The sequence below is a fragment of the Mustela erminea genome, chromosome 5, assembly GCF_009829155.1.
Source record: "Mustela erminea isolate mMusErm1 chromosome 5, mMusErm1.Pri, whole genome shotgun sequence".
In the NCBI taxonomy this organism is placed as follows: Eukaryota; Metazoa; Chordata; class Mammalia; order Carnivora; family Mustelidae; genus Mustela; species Mustela erminea.
The window spans coordinates 71926124-71950030 of NC_045618.1; the positions used below are offsets into that span (position 1 = coordinate 71926124).

General features: G+C 39.2%; 1 protein-coding gene across 8 annotated transcripts in view; it reads right to left on the bottom strand.

Moving 5' to 3' along the window:
- Positions 1–23907, bottom strand: part of MYO5A (myosin VA) — a 199203-nt gene that overhangs the window by 15595 nt on the left and 159701 nt on the right. For 2 of the 8 annotated variants that reach the window (XM_032343758.1, XM_032343753.1), the window contains 9 exons: positions 22797–23024; positions 20421–20429; positions 18055–18155; positions 14519–14599; positions 12561–12759; positions 10182–10256; positions 8851–8944; positions 3260–3406; positions 752–906 (listed from right to left, as the gene is read on the bottom strand). In XM_032343758.1, the coding sequence (XP_032199649.1) occupies positions 752–906; positions 3260–3406; positions 8851–8944; positions 10182–10256; positions 12561–12759; positions 14519–14599; positions 18055–18155; positions 20421–20429; positions 22797–23024 (1089 nt within the window). The remainder of the gene's footprint in view (positions 1–751; positions 907–3259; positions 3407–8850; positions 8945–10181; positions 10257–12560; positions 12760–14518; positions 14600–18054; positions 18156–20420; positions 20430–22796; positions 23025–23907) is intronic. The other 6 variants (XM_032343754.1, XM_032343756.1, XM_032343755.1 and 3 more) reach the window with 6 other exon arrangements.

Below are 23907 nucleotides of genomic sequence, written 5' to 3' on the forward strand. Positions count from 1 at the left end.
ATTCTGAAGGTTCTCATCCAACTTCAGTTAGATAATCAGAAAGCAAAGTACTTGGAGCACAGTCTCTTAGCTCCTCACAGAAACACATGAGTTAAAGTTAAGTATAATGTTCACTGTCTTTCTAGAGAGGCAAGAGGATTATGCAAGGTGACTCGATGATTACTGAGTTAGGCAGGGCTTTCTGCTCTATTACATAATTCCGCTGCCTTTCCCAAGTCTTTCCTCTCTGCTTAGTATCTGTGTGTTGCTTCTCACGTGGAACCAGGCATTTCAGGGAACAAGGAAATTGTAGGGTGAGCTGAAGAATAACAGGAAGAAAAGTTGGAAGAAATATTTTAATGTTTTATCAGACATCTTCTTTATGAATGACCCATGTCGTATTGAACTTTTTTAAAACCATTTTAACTAGAGCATCATACTCCCTATATATAAGGACCACACTAATTATTTTTAATTTACTTGTAAGGTCTCAAAACAGACTATTTCTGTTTATGAACACTTAATTTACTGTGCAACTTAATGCAATTACATTAAATTAATTTTGATTACTCATCAACCTGCGCTCCATTGTACATGAAGGCATATAGACATGTTGCAAGAAAGACTGTTTCCTATAGTGGAAGTTACCAATGAAGACTGGAAAGTGTTCATATCGGGCAACTTATCCCCAGTCGAAGGAAGGAAAAGACCTTGGTGCAGATTCTGTCGTCATTAATGTTCACTAGGAGAATTTTATTGAACATGAACTGACCTTTAATACTTTTTTGATGCTGTTAATTGTTGATGTTAGCAACGACCTTACTTTCTGATCATCATTCAGATAGTCAGCATGTCGGACACACATGAACAGGATATACGCTGGTAACCCTGGAATCAAGTTGACTGCCACACCACGTGGCTTCAGTTCTGAAAGGAAATGATGAAAAATAATCTTATATAACATTGAAAGTCTTCGTGAGGAATGCTTTGTGAGATATCCAAGCACAGTTCTCATGAAAGAATTCAATCATTCATGGTTAAGAGATCATATTAAAAAAGTATATTTTAATAGTTCATCAAGTAGAGAAATTGTTAAGGGTGGGACATGCGAATCTTAGAACTTCCAAATTTGTATCTCTCGCCCTGGTTTCTCCCTTGAACTCCAGTTCCGTGTATCAACTGCCTTCTTGACACCTCTGCTTATGCATGTCAAACGGAGTCCATCCCAAATGAAACCAATGATTCCCGGTGGAACCTGACCTTCTGGGAGTTGTGCCCCTCTCAGGAAATAGGCTGTTCCAGACTTCCGGTTTCTTGGGTTATATGCTTTGTTAATATTTTGAATCCTTTGTTTTCTCACACCACACATCTAATCCAACAATAAATCCTGTTGGCTCTACCTATAAAACACATCCAGAAACTTACTTACTCTACTAGCTACCTTACAATAGGCCACCATCATCTTCTCTTGGGCTGTGGTGATGGCTTCCAGACTTGCCTCCCTGATTCATCCCCTGTTCTCCAGTAGTTCCTTTTTCACACAATGATCAGAGTAACTCTATACACAAATGCCACTCTTATTCTGAAAATCTTCCAAGTAGCTTCTCTTCTCAGTCATTTATAAAATAAAAAATCTTCACTATGATCTGTGTGGTCTGGCCCTGTTCCCCTTCCCCACCTCACTGTGCTCTAGTAACATTTCTCCCTCTCATCCTAATTGCAAGAAGACATTCATCTAATTGAATTCAACATGAGTCTCCTTGCTGTTGGTTGAACATGTCAGGCATGCTCCCACCCCAGGGCCTATGTACTTACTGTTTTCTGCCTGAAATGTTCTTTCCTCAGATATCAGTATGACTTGTTTCCTTACTTCCTTTGATCTCTGTCCAAAGATTACCTTATGGAAGAGAACTTTCCTGACAACTTCATATAAACTAGTATACTTGCCTTTACTCTTTATCATTTGACCCCATAATATATATATATTTTCTCTATTCTCCCCAAGTCCCCAATGTAAGACCTTTGAGAATAGGGATTATGAAACTTTATTCATTACCCAGTACCTAGAAAATGCTTAGCATTTGGTACAAGCTCACTAAATGTTTATTGAATTAATGAATCTTTGTTAACTCTACGTTTAAAAACCACTGGCTTCTTAACATTTTTACTAAATGAAGATCATGTTAAAACTTCAGTGCCTTTGCGCCTATATATAATACTGGGCTTAATGCCATGAACCCTGGGAACATTAAATCAGGCATAACTGCCAATCACATTGCTGTCAGCCCACACCTGCCAGGAGGAATGCTATGCAAAGGCTGAACAGAGAGGTTTTCCCCTTTTTAAGTTCACAGCTTTTAGGTTGTGTGCACTCCTAACTCCCACTTTCCCTTAAAGAGTCTTCTGGCAGAATCAACAAGCTTATACCCCACCTTAAGCCAAAACTGCTCTAAAATGCTTCTTCCATGTCCATTTCATTAGCCCAGTCTTCTCCTTCCATGGCTGGAATCTTTCCCTTAATTCTTTTGTTTCTTTCCTATTACCAAAATGCTGTACTTAATATAGTTAGTTGTGAAAGGAAGCAAGGAAAAAAATGAATCTCAGGAAGTTAAATGGCCCAGAACTGTGATGTTCAACTGTGGCTACACTTTAGAATTCTCTGAAAGACTTTTCTTTTTTTTATTGCGTTATGTTAGTCACCATAAAATACACCATTAGTTTTTGATGCAGTGTTCCAAGATAAAAAAAATATATGTGGGGATACCTGGGTGGCTCAGTTGTTAAGTGTTTGCCTTCAGCTCAGGTCATGAACTCAGGGTCCTGGGATTGAGCCCTGCATTGGGTTCCCTGCTCAACGTGAAGCCTGCTTCTCCCTCTCTCACCCCCCCCTGCTTGTGTTCCCTTGTGTGTGTGTTCGTGTGTGTGTTTTTTGTTTGTTTTTTTGTTTTGGCTCTTCCCTCTAGAGATTCTGAGGTAACGAGTCTATGATAGGGATGATACATGAATACTTCTTAAAAGCTTCTCCAGATATTCTAATCTGTAGCCAGAGCTAAGAAGGCCTGGACTCAAAGGACCTTATAGGTAGATCCTAGGCAAGTCTCCCTGAAGTTTGACTGATAATGCATGACACGGTCAGGATGTTACTCTAACAGGATAATGCACAGTCTGCAATGATGATGCAATTAACCAGTGTTGAATATTTAAAAAATTAGTGACTAGTCTTTTCCATTAATGACACATGTACCAGAAAGACATTCTATCCCATGCAGAAAATACTTGCCCAAAATCAGGTTCTTAACAAGCTTTTGTTCATCCTCCTTCTTGTATTCCAGCATTCCTTGGAAATCCTTTTCTTTCCTGGGAATGTTGACTGGACGGATGGGTTCATCAATGATCTGTCCTGGTGATATGTTCTCCATCTGGCCCACTTAATGAGAAACAAAAAGAAGAAAATGTTTTCCAGGCAGAAAAGATACAAGGATTCTACATTCCAGTAATTTTAAATGAATTCTTTAACAACAGATCTTGCCATATTTGCCACTTAATTATTTCCTCTTTAAATATTCTTTTCTGCTAAAATTAGGTGGGTAGATGGCAAAATTATATGGTAATGTCACTCCAACAGCCACTAGTACTTGGTTATTATCAACATCAAAGAACCTTACTTGATTCAAAAACTTTTTTTTTGTAATAAAGTTTACTTTGTAATAAGATTAAATGTCCCAAAGTAAGCAGTTTAACTTTTTAGTTAACTCATCAGTACCATCATAATGGTTAAAGATATTAAGACTTTAAGTCAAAGAAGGGTGAAAAAAGCCAGTATTCTACAAAGAGGCAGCAAGAGCATCAAAGATTCCCTCTCACATTTAGCTCTATGAATCCAGTCATTAAAGAAAAATAACATTTACTTCGAATGCATCATTGCAATCAGTTCAAACCACATCAAGAGAGCTGGCAGAATGGTATTTCTTTGCACTAGTTGATGTGAACTGCATCATTTATCACAGAAGCCTCATGAGGCAAAAACCTAGCTTTCCTCTGCTACCCTTACTCCCAAAGAAATCTCGAGCAGATAAAACACTTCTGTTTAATATGATTCCCTAAATATTATTCTGTTTTTTGCTTGTTTGTTTTTAGTCAAATGCTACACATCTTACCATGAAGTTGTAACCATTAAAGTACAACCACTGGTTAATGGCCCTTTCAGATGATAAAAAATGGTCACTATGTTAATGGTAAGTGCTAGAGAAGAGTTATGCTAAGGAGTAAAAGAAAAAGGTCTCAAATTTCATTGCAAAATTGAGAAGTAAATGGGAACTGCAAGGGGAGGGAAAGGAACACAGTCATTTTGGTGTTTGTGGAAATATATGCTAATAAGCAGGGTTTTTTATTTTTTCATCTGTAGGGAGGGGCAGTTAAGAAATCTATTTAGGGATAGACTGAGTTGAATCTGTTATCAAACAAACAATGCAGATCAGAAGCATTAGAATGTTTAACTCCTTGCTGATTCTCCAAGGTATCAGTAGTACTTCCCGTCACTCTGGGCGATTTCCTGTGTTAGTTGTGGGAAGCCAGTTCCACAGAACAAGGTTATCACGGAGAACACCAATACCTGCCAGTGTTCTTGCTTATGTGGCCGAGAGACAGCCTAGTGACACACTCGTCCACCTCAGGCTGCAGCATCACACACCAGGATTATCAGCGCGGAAAATCACCACCATCCGTCAACAGTATTATCTAAAGAGTGACCATATTGTGACTGGACAAGTCAGGGCTGTGGCATCTAATGCTTCGTGTGCATGGTAAAATGTACGTCTCTATACAGGAGACAGGAGATTCAAGCCATTTAGTGTTAAACTGATTACTTCTGGAGTCGGTTTATACATAACAGCATGTGGGTCTCAGAATCAGCCCATGGTGGCATCTGCCACTTGTCAAGTACAAGAGAGTAAAGTCCCTGCCCTCTGTGGTACTAGTTGTTCTGAGCCACAGAAATGATTCTGTGAGGGGAAACAGATTCAATATATTACGTTTAACAATAAACGTACGCATTTGGGCTCTATCTAACCCCAAGAGAATGTTTTAAGCCTACTGATTTCATCCACTGATAGTGAGAGATACCATTATTTTACAGAACACTAAAGAAGGAAAAACATTGCCAGTTAAACTGCAACTTGTCAACAGTCTTTGAAAGACACAACCTAATTTAAGATGTTAAAATGTAAAAATTTGAGTACCTCAGAATTTATGAAATATGGTAAATATTTTTACTAGGAGATTTTCCTTATTAAAAGAAAGCTTCAGGGGCACCTGGGTGGCTCAGTGGATTAAGCCTCTGCCTTCAGCTCAGGTCATGATCTCAGGGTCCTGGGATCGAGTCCCACATTAGGCTCTCTGCTCGGCGGGGAGCCTGCTTCCCCCTCTCTCTCTGCCTGCCTCTGTCTACTTGTGAACTCCCTTTCTCTGTCAAATAAATAAAATCTTTAAAATAAATAGATAAATAAGTAAATAAAAGAAAGCTTCACTTTCTTTTTGCAAAATCTCTAATCTAGATATTTTTGGTTCTGTACAAAAACGTCAGAGACAAAAATTGCCCTACTTTCATTAAAATTTTCTCTCGCCTTTGAATTCTCCTCAGAGATGTGAGTCTTTACAAAAATTCATAAACAAAATATGGATGTCAGCTCAACACGACCTTGATTTTATGTAGCAAGCCATCTACTAATTAAAATAAAATGTCAACCTTCATGTATGCAGCATCAGGAAAATATAAGGCCTGAAAGAAAGAACCCAGGACCACATTCCAGTTTTCAAAGACTAGTAAGACCTTGGGGATCATTTGGTCCAATGCTATGTCTAATACATGTTTTCTTCTAGAAAGACCTGAAGCAATCCCTATTTTCATTTTCTGGATTCTTTATACTTGAGAGGAAAATATTCCTGAAATTTTTTGTCCTGGAAAAGGAAGGGAAATTGGACAACTTTTTAAAATTTATTTTTCCTCACTTTGGAACCAGAAAGTTCTTGATTCCAGGTTTAATAGAGACAGTAGACTAAATTTGTGTAAGTCAAAAGGTTATGTTGGAAACTATGACACAAAAGAGAGAAGCCAGTGATCCTTGAAGGCATGGGCTCTAGTTCCAGTTTGGCTACTTAAGAACTGAGACTTTGGCAGTCACTGATGGTTTCTGGGCCTCTGTTTTTTACTCCCACGAAATAATTAACTGATTTCTAGAATTCTTTTAGGTCTAAATTCCCTGACTCTTTGAAAGTTGAGATGCAACACCCACTCCTGGGTTAAAATATAGCACAAAGCAGATCAAATTTTGAAACACTCTCCATTTCACTTTATAACTTCTGCTAAAAATGATGTATGTTGGCGTTTTAAAAACAGGCTTCATTGGTTTCTTTTTTTAAAAAGTCTCCTTAAGTAAGGGTAGCCCATAGGAGGAGGCAAGAATCTTGCCATTTTAAACCAGAAGAATGTAAAGTGTGTTATATTTAGAGAAAGATACAAGAAAACTTTTAGTTCTTAAAAGGTACTTTTGTTGTGGAAAGTTCCCTGTTTTTTCTGTACAGTGGAGGATATAGAAATAGTAAGAGAAAATATTAGAAGAGCTTGTTTTTATTTTATTTATTTCATTTTATTTAAATATTTTATTTATTTGACAGAGAGAGCACAAGCAGGCTCCCCCCTGAGCAAGGAGCCTGGTGCTGGGCTCCATCCCTGGACTTTGGGATGACCCAACAAAGGCAGACGCCAAACAGACTGTGCCACCCAGGCGCCTCGAGCTTGTTACCTTTAGTCTCTAATTTGGAGGAGGAGGACTCAGCATGAGCCCAAGTCATATACATCTATTTCATTTTATTCTTTAGATACATATAATTTAACTTGAAATATAACTTTTCTTAAGAATATGGTGTCTTTTTGTTTAACCTATGAAGGGCCTTCTCAAATGCTACTTATAGGTTTGAGAACACAGCCGGCAGGGTAGTTTAACTAATGAGATAGATTTCTGATGGAAAATGGCTTAAAATTGCTGACATTTTGAAATACTGTAACCTATCTCAATTAAAATACACATATTAAAGAAAGCTGAATAAAAACTTAAAATAATAAGTGGCTTTGCTATTAGCCAAATTTTACTAATATATTAGAAAAAATCATTAGAAGTTTAAAAAAATAATCTACTAATTAATATCCTTAAAATCAGTTTGTTCAGGCTAATTATCTGTTGTCTAATTATCCTCTCATGACATAATTAAGAGCAGGGTTAAGAGCAGAAATGTTTTCAAAATAAAATTTTTTTTAAAGTTTTGTTCATAGACATTATAGTCCATGTGTGAGTGATTTGGAGGTTCAAAATTTTAGTGTAATGTATGAGTCATGTAATATTAAAGGTTTATAAATAAATTATGACTGCAAAGTAACCTGTCTGACTTCTAAACAAATATTTCAGCATTTGTACAACCAAAAGGGTATTATCCTCTTCAAAGTAAACATCTTTGTTGCCATTCTAAATATTTTGGGAACTTACTTATTCATTCAACAAACATTTTATGAATGATTATGATAGATCAGACACTATACTAGGTGCTCCTAGGTGCTATGAAAATAAGGGAAAATAAAAGGCAGTCCCCTATGCTCAGGAAGCTCATGTCCATAGAGAAAGCCAGTGATTCAAACAGAAAAATTACTGAAAGTGTGACAGTGAAAACCACAAAAAAAGTGAGCCATTGTGGTACACAGAGGCCAGAGCCATCAAGCCTGTCTGGGTGATCAGGAGAGGCTGCTCTTGAGAATGTGACATATGGCTTTGGTCCCAAAGGATGAGCAGGACTTCACCAAGAGAAGCAGAAAGACCAAACAGCAAGGACAGTTATGAGAGACCTGGCATGTTGGAAGAATGAAAACCACACAGAGTTAACATGGGAGACCCTTCTAAACATTCCAGACTACTCTGAGTGACATTGAGAGAACAGGGGGGTAGTCAGACTGCACAGTATCCCTTTTGATCAAAACTGCACAGGTTGAAGGCAATTCCAAAGAGGATCTCTAAGTCTCTTGAACAAAGAATATTGTTGGACTAAGCTTAAAAGCTGGCTTTATTTCCATTCACTGCTATACCCCTAGCATCTAGGTATATAGTGAAGGAACACACTAATCTAAAAGACAAGATTCATTTGTATACAATAACAATTGATATTTGATCATTTTTTTCAAGGTGTTTTCCCATCATCATATATAAATCATGAAATGTTAAAAAAATCTTATTTCTTTATAATCATAATTCATTTTTTCTTGTTTCTCTTTTTTCTCCATTAGATTTTTTGAAGACACAGACTTTGTCTTGCTCACGATAGCATCCTTAATATTAACTTTAATTATAATAATAGTTAAGTTGTATATAGTATTTACTATGTGTCAGGAAATACACTAAACACTTTACACTCATTCATTCATTTCCTCCTTACAAACTGTCAGGTAAACATCATTTAACATTGATCATTCCCATTTAACAAGTAGGGAAATGGAAGCATAGAGAGGTTCAGTAACTTGACCAATACCAGATGACTAATAGAAGAGCTGGGAGTTGAAGCCAAGAACCTTGGTTCCAGAATCCAAGTGCTTAACCTGTGTTATACTGCCAAGCACAGCATCTAGCACATAGAAGATTGTCATTAGAATCTTGTTGAGTAATTCTCTCTCTTCGCAAAGAACATTTTTCCCTCCTTAACAATGGAAATTTCCACTCCACAGAGGTCAGGTTTGCCGTTATCATCATAATATTTGCATGCAAACCTGTCAGACCACTGGTATAGACAACAAAATCAAGATTTGGCAATTGTTACAAAAACATGTTGAAATACCTTCTAGTTCACCAATTTTTTTGGCAAATACTTTCAGTTGTTTTTTCAGTTTCCGAACAGTCTTATCTTGTTTTTCAAGTTGTTCCATTAGATCCTAAAGATTAAAATGAGAAATAAAACAGAAAGATCAAAATGGGCCTTCTAAAATGCACAGAGGGAAAGCAGACACAAAATCACAAGCACAACGCTGTTAGTTTTACATAAAAGCTCCAGAAATGCTCACTGGTGGAGCCACCACCTGGCTAAAATTGGCAGGCATGGAAACGCAGCTACAATAAAAGCCAAATGTTAAAATACACACTACAGTAAATCTTTTACAGCGTGATGGATAGCGGTCTCGCTGGGGAGTCTTTTTCTATGTGGGTAAAACAATTAAAAGCTCATAAAATGTACTGATCTTTAGTAAAATGCTTTCTCTCAAGGGGGAGGAGGCAAAATAAATTTTGATAGATGCTCAAAAAGTTCCGTGGGAAGTTTTAAGGATGGCTGAACTTAGGTTGGGCGTTTTGACTGACACCCGTGTGGGAGACCCACCCTTTGGAGAGGCTGACATGAGTCCTATAACTTAAGAGCCTTGGAGAATTAAAAGGTAACTTGAAAAAATAACCACCAAGAAAGGATAAAGAGTGATCTGCTGACCTACATCCAAGTGGCAGGTAGCATAACACACCCATAAAAATTCACAGGCGACAAAGTTTTTCTTATAGAGGAAAAAGAGGGCAATTCCGAATGCTATACATGCAAAAAAAAAAAAAAAAAGAAAGAAAGAAAGAACACAGTACATTCAAGGGGAGAGGGTTTAAAAAAAGTCTGTAATGACTGGCTATTTAATCAAGAATTCTCAAATCACAGGCAATGTTAAGAGATCAATAAATAAGAAGAGAGTGGGTAACAGCAGACTCCAAGCTCAGGAGAGAAGTCAGTCAGTGCTGCCTGTATGTGGTCATTATCCGCGCTGTGATGAAGGAGAGCATCTGCAAACACAAATAATCATTCACTTTCCAGCCCAGACAGTGCAGAATTAGATATTGGACCAAAGAGAAGAGCTGCTAACATTTCAGAGGGTTCAGTAGAGCTTCTGGGATTTGACTTTGTTTTTCAAATCCCATTTTGCTTCCATCACACTGTAAGCCTCGTGTTAATAACAAACCCGACGCGACAGTGGACGCAGGACACTGACAGAGGTGACACCACCGGCTACAAGACTGCTGTGGGGAGAAACAGGTCTCGTGAAAGTGTTTGAAGAGATTCCTGAGGAGGGGTGTGCTCTTCAGTAAGAGAGGCTATAGGTAGCGAGGGAGACAACAGAAATGCACTCTGAGTTTACATACAATCATCCGTTTGTAAAGTGAAATCCGATAGGACTGATACTTCTTAGGGTCATCTGCATATAATTCCTCAAAATACTGAAAAAACAGGCACAACGGATATTTGTTTTTCTCTGTGTCTCTGAGGGGAATGTGACCTCTCAGCAAAATCAATTTAAAAATATTTTACAACACAAATAATGACAGTAGATGTACTCAAAAGGCTGATTTGTCATTGGCCACTGCCTTCTGATCTTTCCAGGACAGAGGATTTGAATTCTATATGGATACACACATACACATATATTTTCATGTGCTCAGAGGCTGTGGTTCAGGCGCCATCAGTTAGCCAGTTAAACAGAGCAATGGCCCATATTCCTCCAAGAAAGCTGGTTATTTCACTCCTTGGATCTGCTCACAAGTTGCTGTACTTTTTTTTCTGTAGCTAGCAGCAGTGACAAGGGTGAGAAAGGCAAATAAAATGGAAGTGAGAATCAGGGCAATGTTGGCACTCTTGCCTGAAGTTGGCAAGGCTGGTGAGAAGCTGTGTGTCTTCCTTCCCTCAAGGCAGCATGGGGGAGGCCTGTGGAGCATGTTCACATGTGGAGGAAGAAAGGCCATCTTCATGTTTATGTCAGGAAGTAGGTGGGTATGTGGGTTATGCAGGGTAGAGTTTCCAAAAATACTAAGTGTGGGTCCATTGGGCTTTACTATTCTGCTCAAGTGTTTCCTAAAGAGATGCACAATTAAGACCGAGAAACTATATAATGGTTTTGAAAATTGGATTATTCTCTATACTTAACTTTGAAACCACTCTCCAGAATTAGTAGTCTGGGAGGTATGGGAAGCAGCTGACCTGCAGAGGGTTTTCTAAAACTCAGAGAAACTTATGAACGACACTCTACCCCACAGAATCTAAGAGCTTAATTTACTGTCATATTAGCTATGAAAAACTGCCAAGAAAATTAATACTGCAGACAAAGTTGCAAAAGAAATGATTAATTGACTTAGCGAAACAATTGGGAATTTGCCATCCAGAAGCATCTCGATTTCACAGTTTCCCCTTCTATTTTAGAACGGTCATTTATAAGCACAGAATTTATACACTGATCAATTATTATAATTCAGTATATTTATCAATTCTTAGGCAGTAAAGCACTGTTAGTTTAACTTAAGCAACAATAAACTTGAGAGTAATAAAATGACATTTCAAAAATATTCCATGATTCAAAACATTTTCCCCCACAAATTAGTGGTATTTCAGTCACTTTGGAAAGAATCTAACACTTGTCCTCACGTGCTTCTCCCATTTCCACAATGAACCCCCACATAGCAAGCTGCCTTCAGAGGGACAGACAGTGAAAAAGAAAACTTTGGGGCTTTACATCTAATTAATACAAAAGGTGGTTGAAGAGATGACACTAGTAAATGATCACTAATGGAGTTAATTATAGTAACTCAGACTGTTAAATCTTCAGAGAAAATCCAAACTGCTTTATTAAAGTTCATTAAAACCCTGAATTAAAAAAACAAAACAAAACAACTCAATACCACTTCTAAATAGCTTTTCTCAAAACCAGGCTAACACTACAATACAGATTTTATATAGGAATGTGGAATTATAACTTTTCAATGACTTTTAATGTAACAAATGTATCTATCAAACTTAAGTAGATTTACAAATCTGTAATAAAAGTTATTTTAGAAAATACTTCCTGTAAAAGAAAGAAAAAAAGGGAAGAAGAAATAACTTGGGACTCTGGGCCAGCATTCAGAATCTGGCAAGGGGGAAAAAAAGTCTCATTCACTGCGCTTCTGTTAGAATAAAAAATGTATAAACTTAAATCCTAATGTCCCTCCACCCTGCCCTGGGAGCTCTGGCTAACGTCAAGCAAAAGCCTAGCATGGTTCTGCCATCTCCCTTCCCTGACCGTAACTGCAACCCCTGCCTGCCCGCTGGAGATGGAGCAGGAAGGGCCTTGCTGTCTGCCTGGAAACCAAAGGTCCACAAAGCTTGTCCCCGGTCTCTACTGTGACCATCACAGAGCAAATCTCCTTGCAATGGCAGAGAATCTGCCGCCAATGTGGAAGAAGCAGGTCACCTGAGTTCTCGAGGATGACAAAGCCCAGCACACAGTGCAGGGAGATCTCCGGAGCCCTCCCAGACGTGCCTGAGCCTTCTGTCAGAAACATGACCTGTACACAACCTGTGCTTTTTTCGTTTCTACCCACGTAATCACATCTTCCTTACTCTGTCTCTGCTGGAGAAGAAGGGTATCAAGTGTTGGGCAGCAAGTTTTTCCCAGCCCAAAGAGATGTGTTTGACCAAAAGGAAACTGGGACGGTCCCGCAGGGCCAGGCACCACCAGCGGTGGTATGTGTGGCCCCAGCACCTCTGCTTACCAAGTTCTCGTTGGTTAGCCTGGTGATCTCGTGCTGCAGGCTGGCCTCGATGCGGGCCTCCGGGGGCAGCTGCAGGTTCTGGGCCAGCAGCTGCTGCTGCCGGTTGTTCTCCTCCTTCAGGCTCTGGATCTCCCCGCGAAGGGCTTCTGCCTCGTTCTCGTGGCTCCTCTTCTGGGACTGCAGCTGGGATTCCAGGAGCCTGAGGAGAAGCCACACAGGTAGGAAAGGGAGATGACATGTGAGGCTCTGCTGGCTGGGTGTGAGGCGTTAGGCTCATTCTCACGGGCAGGAAAAGCGGGGAATTTTTAGTGTTTGTGCAAACTTCTGACTTCGTTAAAGTCAAGAAGCTCAAACAAGGGCCAGCAATGGAAAGAAGTGAATTGCCCTCCTGTATCTTTCTGAATTGTGGACCATGCTACAAATATAACAATTCTCAAAAGCCCTAAGAGACAGTCAGGTTTAGGTTCTTTTGAAAAGTTTATAAGGAATGATGACAAACTAGCATTTAAGTTGGCAAAGACAGTACATTTGCCACAGAATAACTCTGCAGGGTAGAGGACAAGCAAGATTACAAAGTCCCGATCTGATTAAATATGTCTTTAAGAATTTCAGTGTTACTTATTTCAGGCAGAGGGTATGACCAGGGTCCCATTTCTACTTTCTACTCTTATCTCTGGAGGACAGAAAGGCTGGAGTGGGACTCTGAAATATATACAGATTTACCCAAATCCAGACAGATGATTCTGAAATTTCACATACATGTATTTAAAATTTGTCATTTTCTCTCTCCCCCATAAGCTTCCATATCAATAACAGAATCCTAACACGATGCGGTTTAAAACACAGATGCTCATAGGACAAACAAAGCAGTTATGGCTTCTCTCAGCAAGCACACAAGTCAGCCGTGCCTGTAAGCAAACCAGAGCGTTGGCCGTGAGAATACCAGGGAGAAACAGCATCCTGCCTTCACTGTGCACCCCACTTCTGTATTCACCCCCTTTCCAAACACAAAGCAAAGTTATTGTTAGGAATTAACTAACATGAAGAAAAGAAAGACGTTCATTTATCCTTATCTCCTTTGTTATCAACTGCTGGGCAAAGCTACTGACGCCATGGCAAGTAAACGGTTAACAGCAGACTAAAAATATTTCAGAGATTATAAAATTCCAAGGGCACGTGAACTGAAAACACCACCGAGTTAATGACAATGGCTTGTGATTAGAACAAACAAAGCAGAATGAGGAGTCCCTTGAATAAACAGTTAAGTATTTTTAAAATTTAATCACTAACATGGTATTTTAATGAGATCTGAAAGATACAAATATCCTGAGAGCAGATGAGTGTCTGCGTTAGAAAGCTGTTGCTGTTCCAATTTTATTTGCTTTCCCCTAAACACATTTAACATGTTGAGTTCAGGTAATTATTTTCAACTTCAGCAATGCAGGAGACCCTCCTGATTTGTGGTTTCAAATGTCTGAGTTTCACAGTAAGCACAGAGAATCCCAAATTAGGCGTGCAACACTGCTGCTGGGCAGCGCAGTGCTGTGCGTAAGGGCGCAGGCTCACTGCCAAGGGTGCTCCTGTCCTTGAGATTGGTCATTATTCCAAACAGGAAACCACTAAGTAATCAGTGTTAATCTCTCCCTGCAGTTAGGGCTCTCCTTGAAAGGTTTTGTTTTGTTTTGTTTTCCAACTCCTAGTGAGATATGCAGAAATTTCTGCATATGAAGGGAAGACCCTTCACTCATAGGCAGCAATTCTTATATTCACTATCCATCCATTTCAGCTCTAATTGCATCGCTTAGTGGACAGAGTTTTTAAGAAGGTATTGGGCTAACTGAAATTCCCCCAGGAAGACAATTAAAGCAGAAGAAACATAGGAGTTAAAGTCAGAAGGCCACTGTTAGTAAGAAAAACAACAAGTTAATAACATTCCATTTTGAGGAGACAAATATAACCTGTTGGCTTGTTTTAAGCCTTCATAAACCAGCCACAGCTCTCCATCCTCATTCAACTCATGGCAGTCCATAGCAGGGAGTCTTCCACGCAAAGGGAACAACAATGCAAAACACAAGGGTACAGGATGGTCATGAGATGATGATGGTCAGGAGCAGCACATGGTATTCCAACTGAGTCAGCAAGACTGGTTTATTAATTACACATGGATGTAAGACATTATCACAAAAATTACTTCTGGTTAATTTTTTAAAAAATGGGTAACATGTAACATCACATGTCAATGGATAGAAAGTAAAACAATAATCATGGAGCCAGAGCTACTTTTCCTACAGAATAAGAAATGACTGAAAAGGTGAGAAAGAGGTTCCATTTTCAGCATTTTATTCAGCTAGCAAAGTGAACTTATACATTACATATTATCTTATTAGAGACCGAGATCAACCATGACAGTCATACACATACAGAATGAAAACTTCAGCGATTGTCCTCATGGGGTACTCTTCACAATCCTTGTCAAAATTAAGTTCTAAGTATTCTGAGTAGGAACTTGTTTTTGCTTAATAAAATCTGCTTTCTTGCTTTTAAAACTGTCTTAAGAAATTCTTAAAGGAGTAACTTATAATTAAGAAGTTCTCAGCTTTTTGACACAACTGTTAAAAAGATTTTTTCACGTCAAAAATTAGTTAAAATCTGGGGAAACTGCTTTTACACTATTATTTTTTTAAGATTATTTGAGAGAGAGAGATAGCATGCTAGAGAGAAAGAGAGCACAAGTGAGGAGAGGGGTGGAAGGAGAGGGAGAAACAGACTTCCCAATGAGCAGGGAGCCTGAAACAGGACTCAATCCCAGGACCCTGGAAACATGACCTGAGCTGAAGGCAGACACTTAACCAACTGAGCCACCCAGGTGCCTCTGCTTTAATATGAAACATGTGACACATTTTATTAAAAGCATGTATAGCAGCCCCTGGGTGGCTCAGTTGGCTAAGCACCTGACTTTTGATTTCAGCTCAGGTCATGATCTCAAGATCATGAGATCAAGCATGGTGTCAGACTCCACGTTCTGCACTGGGCATAGATCCTGCTTAAGATTCTCTCTCTCCGGGCGCCTGGGTGGCTCAGTGGTTAAGCCGCTGCCTTTGGCTCAGGTCATGATCTCAGGGTCCTGGGATCGAGTCCCGCATCGGGCTCTCTACTCAGCGGGGAGCCTGCTTCCCCCCCACCTCTCTGCCTGCTCTCGGTCTACTTGTGATCTCTCTCTGTCAAATAAATAAATAAAATCTAAAAAAAAAAGATTCTCTCTCTCCTTCTGCCCCCAACCCTTACCCCACTCACTCTCACTCTCTTGTGCATACTGTCTCTTTTAAAAGTATGTATAAATAATAAATAATAATGACAAAGTTGATTACAGGTTTTTTTTATACCTGGCGTATAAAAATATTTTTAAGTATCTATCATCAGACACATTCCACACCCTTCCACATGTATTACTTCATTTAGTTCTCCTAGTAACCCATTGTGTATTATTTGCCACACTGCAGAGGAAGACACTGAGGCTTAGAAATAAGATACCTTAGAGGCTACACACTGGTGAGTAGGAGAGACCAGGCCTATCTGACTCCAGAGCCCAGGCTTTTACTCTTCCCACTAGACTTTTGTTAATATGATGTGTACAGAAAGCACATTCCAGAGAATGTTCTCCTATTTACCATCTCCTCCTGGAGAGTTGATCTATTTTTATGGTCTCAAATGTATTATTATACACTGATGACTTCAAAATTTATATCTCAACCCACATAGCTCTCCAATTCCAGATCTAGATGTTCAACTGCCTAATGGGTTTCTCTCCTTAGATGTCTTCCTAGCTCCTTGAGTTCATTATTTATAAATCTACTGATCATCTCCATCTTGTGCCTCCCCACACTGCAGACCCAGGATCATGAAATGGTATTACCACATCCAACCAAGTATTCACCACAGACCCTCTAGGATTCTCTATCCCTCACTCACAAATCCAAGCCACAAGGCTTACTGATCTCACCTTAGGTATCTTATGTATCTTTCAAAGTGTCCCATTTATCTCAATCTCAACAGCCACCAACCAAGTCAAGTCACTGTAATTAGTCATTCAATTACAGTAAGAGCTTCCTAACTGGTCTTTATGCCTTCAACTGTGTTCTACTATAATCTATTCTCTAACATAAAAACCAAGGCCAGCTTTCTAAAATTCCAATATCATATCATTCTCCTACTTAAAACATTTCAACAACTTTGTCATTGGAGTGAAGTCCAAATTGTCTTGGTTACCTCCCCAACAGTCTACAAACTCTGTAGAGTTTACAGAGTTTACATTTACCTTCCTTACTGCTATATTCCCAGTGTATGACATAGGGCTGAGCATAAAATGGGTATGCAATCTATTATCTGGTGACTAAAGAGTAGAGTGCATGGATAGACAGGGTAATAGAGCTCTTCCTATACTAACACACTCTTAGATAGAAGATATGCTTATAATTTATATCATAAATTAAAATTTAAGGTTAATCAAATACTTTTTAAGCATTCTCCATTCTCACCCATAAAACAAGATAATAAGTACCTTACATGTTGCTTGGCAACATGTATTTCTGTACACCAGTCCTGATACTACACATCAGGAGACTTAAACCACACACTAACTACACAAATCCCCAAAACTGTCCTTGTCTGTGCTCATCATTGACCATGTTTTCTTAAGCATGTAGCCTGTAAGTTCAGAGTCCGAAGGCACAGAGGCTCGGTTGGGAAGTGGTTTGATAGGAAGACTGAAGGAATTCCAGAGATGAGCCACCACTTGGTGATCATCTCAGCTATAGAGAAAGTCTTCGATAAAGTTTCATCATTTAGGTGCACATCCTGCACCCTCAGTCAGCCTACCGAAGCTCTTAGGTGTACAGTGACTGAGCTAAGTGCCGTCTGTAACTTCACTCATGTTTACAGTAAATAGGTTAAAACTAGGGTTAGGATTTTTTTCAGAACACCTTGGGAAATGTGACAAATACCTGATCTTAAATGTCAGGTCCCATCCTAGAAGTCATGGTACACTTGTAGAATGATATGGCCAACAGTGAGTTCATTTCAGATACTTCATTACTTCTTTCCTCACCAGATTTCATTACTGAAAGCTAAAGTTGTCCCTACCAATCGGGATTCACAAAAAACCAACCATCCTGAACAAAAAGTGGAAGTGACTACCCAAGACAGTTCGACAATGAGCAACTGGTTTTCTTCTCAAGACGGAGACTCTAAATATACAGAAATATAATCCCTTGATGTAAACAACATACCCCCTGACAACTCTCATCAATAATGCTACCTTATATTAAAAATGAAATTTTAACTGGGAATATGTTGGAAACCTTGACTTCCCTCTCAAGGTCAATGGATCTCTAATAAAGCAATACATAAACACTTTGACTTAAAGAGGCTGGTTTACAGCCTAAAGATATACATGATTATGATTAAACTAAAGTGAATAAAAAGAGAATGGACTTACCTGTTCGTTTCTTTCAAACCAATGTATGCTTGGGCTATTTCACCCTTATCTTTCATTTTTTGTACATCTTCCAAAAGTATTGTGGAATCTGTCATTGTGTTCTGAAGAGGAAAACAACACATTTCCACATTAACACAGTCAGCTCAAAATCTGGACCACAGATAACAATTTTTTTCCTCCAGAATAGGGGGTTTTTGCATTCCTCCACATCTCTGTCCCACCAGAGCACCGGCCTAGCCCCCTGCAACTCCATGGGGTGGTCGGGCATAGGCAGTTAAGAGAAAGAGGCACCTTCAGTTTCTCCCTTGAAAATCCCTCCAGCTCTGCTATAAAGGTGGTGAGATTCTAGAGTACTATTGTCCTGTAAATAAAATCACTGATGAGCAGTGTGTGTTTTACATTATGTGAAATATATATCTATTTCAAATATGTATATATTCCATTAAGTAGTCCCTTGATGTCCTTGTCTGATAATTGGTCTATGCTATTATAATATATATACTTCAATGTGTGTGCGTGTGTGTGTGTGCATCTATGTGTGTGTCTATATACACACAATATATGTATATATACTTTATATATAAAAATATAGATATATTTCCAAGTATACACAAAGCATTAGAACAATAACTGGCTAAACCAAGCAACTATTGAATGAACAAAGAACAGAAGCTCTTCATTCCACTACTTCCCATCTAGTTATAAAAAAACAAATGCCCCAGTAAAACACTGTAAAGTTTGACATAAAGCTCATTATTCAATTAAAAACTCAGTACAAAAAGGTAAATGATATGCTTTAGCAAAATTAGAAGTTTTTTCTCACATATTTAGATATATATGAACGGGAAGGATTTAGCTCCTTGTAAATATCTACCATCTGCCGTTATTCAACTCTTTCTTCTCTGTTACATTATAGCATGGCATATAAGTTTTTGAAATACATTTCTGGCAGGTCAGCATTACCAATGATTTTATATAAAAAGCACTTTTCTGCTAACATCTTTACTTCCTTTTTTTATTTTTCCTTTTTGGTCTAATCTGACAGCCAACATAATTTCCAAATCTTGCTTCTACTCAGCTATTCTCTGTATTTCCCAAACCAGGGCAAGAACAGACTAAGCACTACTGCTCGATAGTCTCTAGAGAATAATACATGTTAGAACCCAAGAGTCCATTCTATTTGTCTAAATAGTATATGTCTGATCTGGTAGTCAATGTTTGCTCCAAAGGCAGATCTCACAATGAACTTAATAGAATATACTTCAAAAAACATGATCTTACAGACCAGTTCTGAGGTAAGTTCAAGAACAGTTCTTGATAAGAATATACTTCAAAAAAAAAATCCCACTTTTCTCCTTACAGTGTCTTTTTGTGAGCTTATAAATGCATCCTCAGAGAAGACCAAATATAATCTGATAAAAGCTATTGACAAGAGCTTATATTTTACTGAATTTTAAAAATCTTTCCCTAGACACTGCACGAAGCATTTCTTTAGCTACAATTTATATATATTTTAGTATGTCTTTCATAGAAAATATTTTTCTTTCTATGAAAGAGAATTTTTCTATTCTACAAAGGACCAAACTCAGATTTTTAACATCTAAATAGCAACTCTCAAAGACCCAGTCCCTATATTAAATAATGCTGTATGTGTTTTCTGATATCTGAAGACCTACATGATGTACTTTTGAACTTTCAATAAATTAGGTAAGTTGAGCCTATATTAACTAATCTAAAGGAAAGATGAGCTTCTTGATATGCTGTTTTCCTGATGGTAAGCAGCCAGCTATTTCCCCTTTTTGCCTACCCTACCTAAGAACTGGTGGTTGGGGCATGGGATCAGACATGGACCACCAGCACTAGGACATTCCTAACTCTCAGCTGAAAGTCTGTCTCCCCCAAGCCAGTGACCAGAAGTTTAGAAACGGTTGCACCATGTAGGAAAATCCTACCCCTTCCAGGGAGGCTGTTCTCTACTCCTGAGGCTCCTTCTCACCCTTGGCCAACAAATTCACAGCTGCTCTACAAAAGTATGGGACAGCTATGCTTTTGGGTGTGCTCCAAGTTAAGGGACTCTTATCCTGGGCCCCCATGTTTGTGGATGGCCTACCATTACTGTTAGAGTGGGTCAGAGAACTGACTATGAATTAGAAATCATGGAGATCTCCCTGTTATCCAAATTGAAACCTACTACACCCATTATTTTTCCACTGCCACAGAGAGGGCTCAAATAGGAAATCAACTTGTAATATCAAAATAGACTTGGTGGCCAGAAGCATCAATCGCATTATTTTGGGTGAATACTTATAAAGTTTAGGATTACAAAGAAGTATTTACTAAATTTTTTTTGAAAATTTTATAATTACCTTGTCATCCTGAAAATCACAAGTCAGCAAGCACAAAAAAACAAATGGAGAAAATAATAAACCTTTAGTTCCATAAATAAACCATCAATGAGAGAGAAAAGCAAACTCTAAGAACCCCAAAATTAGCATTCATGGAACCAGCATATGGTAGACATTAATATAAATATTTATGTGATAATTCTTAATTTTCAAGAACAAGTGCTTGAAATTCTTTTTGAGTTGTTTTGGTTTTTCCAATTTTTGAGTATGTGAGAAAATGACCCTCCTGCTAACGTATATGGGTAAAATTCTTATGCTAGGTGTGTGAGAGTTACAATTAAGCTCTGATAGGAGGTCATTTGTCCCAGTGAAGCCTTCCAGAATACTCAAGGAGGCAGGGTAGATGAACTAGATTGGCTGGGCTGGATTAACACCTACCTCACTGGGCGTCACTCACTAGTGCCCTGCAAAGGAGTTGTGCAAGGATGAGTGTCTTGGACTGGAAGCTGAGTAGGACAGACAGCCTTGGGTTTGAAAGGTCTCCATCTGTGTCATGGGTCTTTTTCTTAGCAAAGAACAAGTTGGAGAGCAGGAGTGTTGGTGAGACAGGACCAGTCCATTTTAGGGACTAGAGACCAGCTAGTTGTGAGCTGGGTGAGTGAGAACATGTGATACCAGAGCTATGTGCTCTGTTAGCTGGATTGTTTTTATGCCCCTTGGTTCATTTTTCTTTTCCTTTCCCTTAACTTTAACTCAAGTTTCTTGTGAGAATACTACTTTGTCACAAGGGAACCAGAAAAAGGAATGGTGAGTTTGGGACTCTGCTCCAGCTGGTATGCAGACAGAGTCTTTGATCTCAAGGCCCAACCACACTGGTAGTCATGGGAACCAAACTGAGACAGTCTTGGGGAAGGAGACACATACAGGGCCAGGCCAAGGAGAGATTCCCCTTTCAGAATCTTCTCATTTCAGACTGAATGGGTCTGAGATTTGTTTTAAAATAAAAAAGTCCATTCCTTTATGTAACTCCACTAATTCCTGGGATGTTTTTTCCCTTCCAAGCTTAGTCACAAATATCTTGTTTTCAGAATTTGATATTTTCTGGATCAGTGTTGATCTCAGATATGAGCTGCTGTTCTCAAATCCAAATGTTGCACGCAGTTTCAGCATTTTAACCACAGGCAGAACTACCATTTCTAAGAGAAGTACTCTCAGATCTTCTAGTTCATTAGGTATCATAGTCATTTTTTATATGGTATGTCATGCAGTTGGGATACTTGATTGTCTAACTCTTGGTAACACTTTGTTTGCTGCATGAACATGGGCAAGGACACAGGCCAGGCTTTAAGATGATTACCCAGAGTCCCTCTGATGGCAAATGACAAAAAGGCCCATTTTTTACTAATACACAGTGCTGGGTCTCATACCTGAGTGCAGGAAGGACTTTGGAGGGACATCTCTACCTTCTGGCATGGGTTCCTTTCTGTTGAATCACTACACACAGCCCCTCCCCAATTGGGTTAGATCCCCATTTTAGGCAGAACTCCCTAAAGTCAGCAGAAATCATCTCCATGAAACTTCTACTCATTGATCTCACTTCTAACCATTTTATATGTTATCTTTCCAGTTAAATGGACTATTTTCAACAAGTAATTTTAAAGTTATATTTAATGCCTTCCCACAGCAAGACAATTTATGGATATTTGTACTTAACAGTATTTTGCTTTTTTAAAAGAGTTTATGTATTTGATTTATTCATTTAAGTAATCTGTACACCTAATGTGGGGCTTGAACTCATGAACCCAAGATCAAGAATCACATGCTCTTCTGACTGAGCCGGCCAGTAACCCCGAATTTTACTTTCTTAAAAAAAAGATTTATTTATTTATTTGTTTGTTTGTTTGACAAAGAGAGAGAGAGAGACACAGTTAAGAGAAGGAACAGAAGTAGGGGAAGTGGGAGAGGGAGAAGCGGGCTTTCTGCCTAGCAGAGAGCCCAGTTCGGGGCTCAATCCCAGGACCCTGGGACCATGACCTGAGCCAAAGGCAGATGCTTAACGACTGAGTCAGCCAGGCGCACCCCGAATTTTATTCCTGATGAAAATTTATCATGGCCAGAGTACTACTTAAAGATTAATTTTAAAAGCCCTTTGCTCATGAGTGAGATGCAACACTTGGAAGATCATCTGGGATTTCATTTATTTTTTGCTCACTGTAATTGGCATTTGCAACAGTTTTAAAGCAACATTGAGATTTTTTTTTTAATGACAATATCCTTTAGACTAAACGCTAATTAGACTAAAAATGCTCGGTTTGCTTCATTATAAATTGGAGGGAAAGGATAAAAAGAAAGAGGCCAGTCCCCAGACACTCACTTTGGTCACTTGCTCGTGCTTACCTTGGGTTGGATGGCCTCCTTCTGGCTCACCAGCTGAGACCTCAAGATGAGGACTTCCTCCTTGCGGACATCAAGCTCCTCACTCACGGAGGTCAGCTGCTCCATGAGGACACGGTAAGCTGGTGCGCCTGGAGCAGTCACCTCTGGGGCACTTTTCTCACTAAGGGCCTTGCGTAGCTCATTTAGCTCATTTTTCAGTTTTTTATTTTCTGATTCCAGCTCTTGACGCTGTATGAAGAGACAAAGAATAGTTCACTGCTGTTATCCTCAGCTTTACATTGGAATACTCAAGATGCCCTCAAGATGGTAGAGCTGTGCTGGAAAAGACTGTCTGAGGTACCGTGGTGAACGGCTTCCCAGGCTGTAATGGGAATTCTGTTCTGCAAATTAAGAAAGCTGACATCAGGTGCCATTGAGCAAGGTGAATGGCAGTTTGCTCATCAACCCAAATTCCAGAGTCACATTTATTACGGGCTTGCCTTGGGTGTGGTCACAGGCCTGGAGGGATTGCTGAGTCCCCAGGGGGGAGTTCAGCCCAGTCCTCAGAAGCCCAGGTTTTTGTTTGCAGGTAAATATAAGGGCAAGTATGAGAGTTCAGCTAGTCAGGTGGTTTCTGCTGAATGGCTCAAATGAGCAGAACCCTGAAATCTTGAGTAGCATCCTTTTATTTCCTTTGTAAAACAGAATGGAAAGACCACTGAAATCTTGGACTTGTAACTTTGAATAAAAAAATTACCATATCATTAAACTAATAACATTCCATTTAGTGTTTTGATGACAACCAGTGTATTTTTCAAACCACTCTGACAGGTGTATGAAAGGCTTGTGAAGCTGCTGGCAGAAGTCATCTTGGGAGGGGGGAGGAAAGGACGGGCTCCTGTGTCATCCAGATGGCCATACTTATCCTTCCCCTCCATACTTTCACATTCTACCAGCCATCCTCCTGTCACCGGTTCGCACTGCCCTCCGTACACTCTGTTCAAACAGTGGCAATGGGAACCCAGAATAGAGTTCTGACCCCAAAATACAAATACTCAGGGTACTGGCTGGGGAAGGCTGAAGCAGGCAGGCATTTGCAAGCTCCGTGCTATCTCGTTCAGCACATTCCACA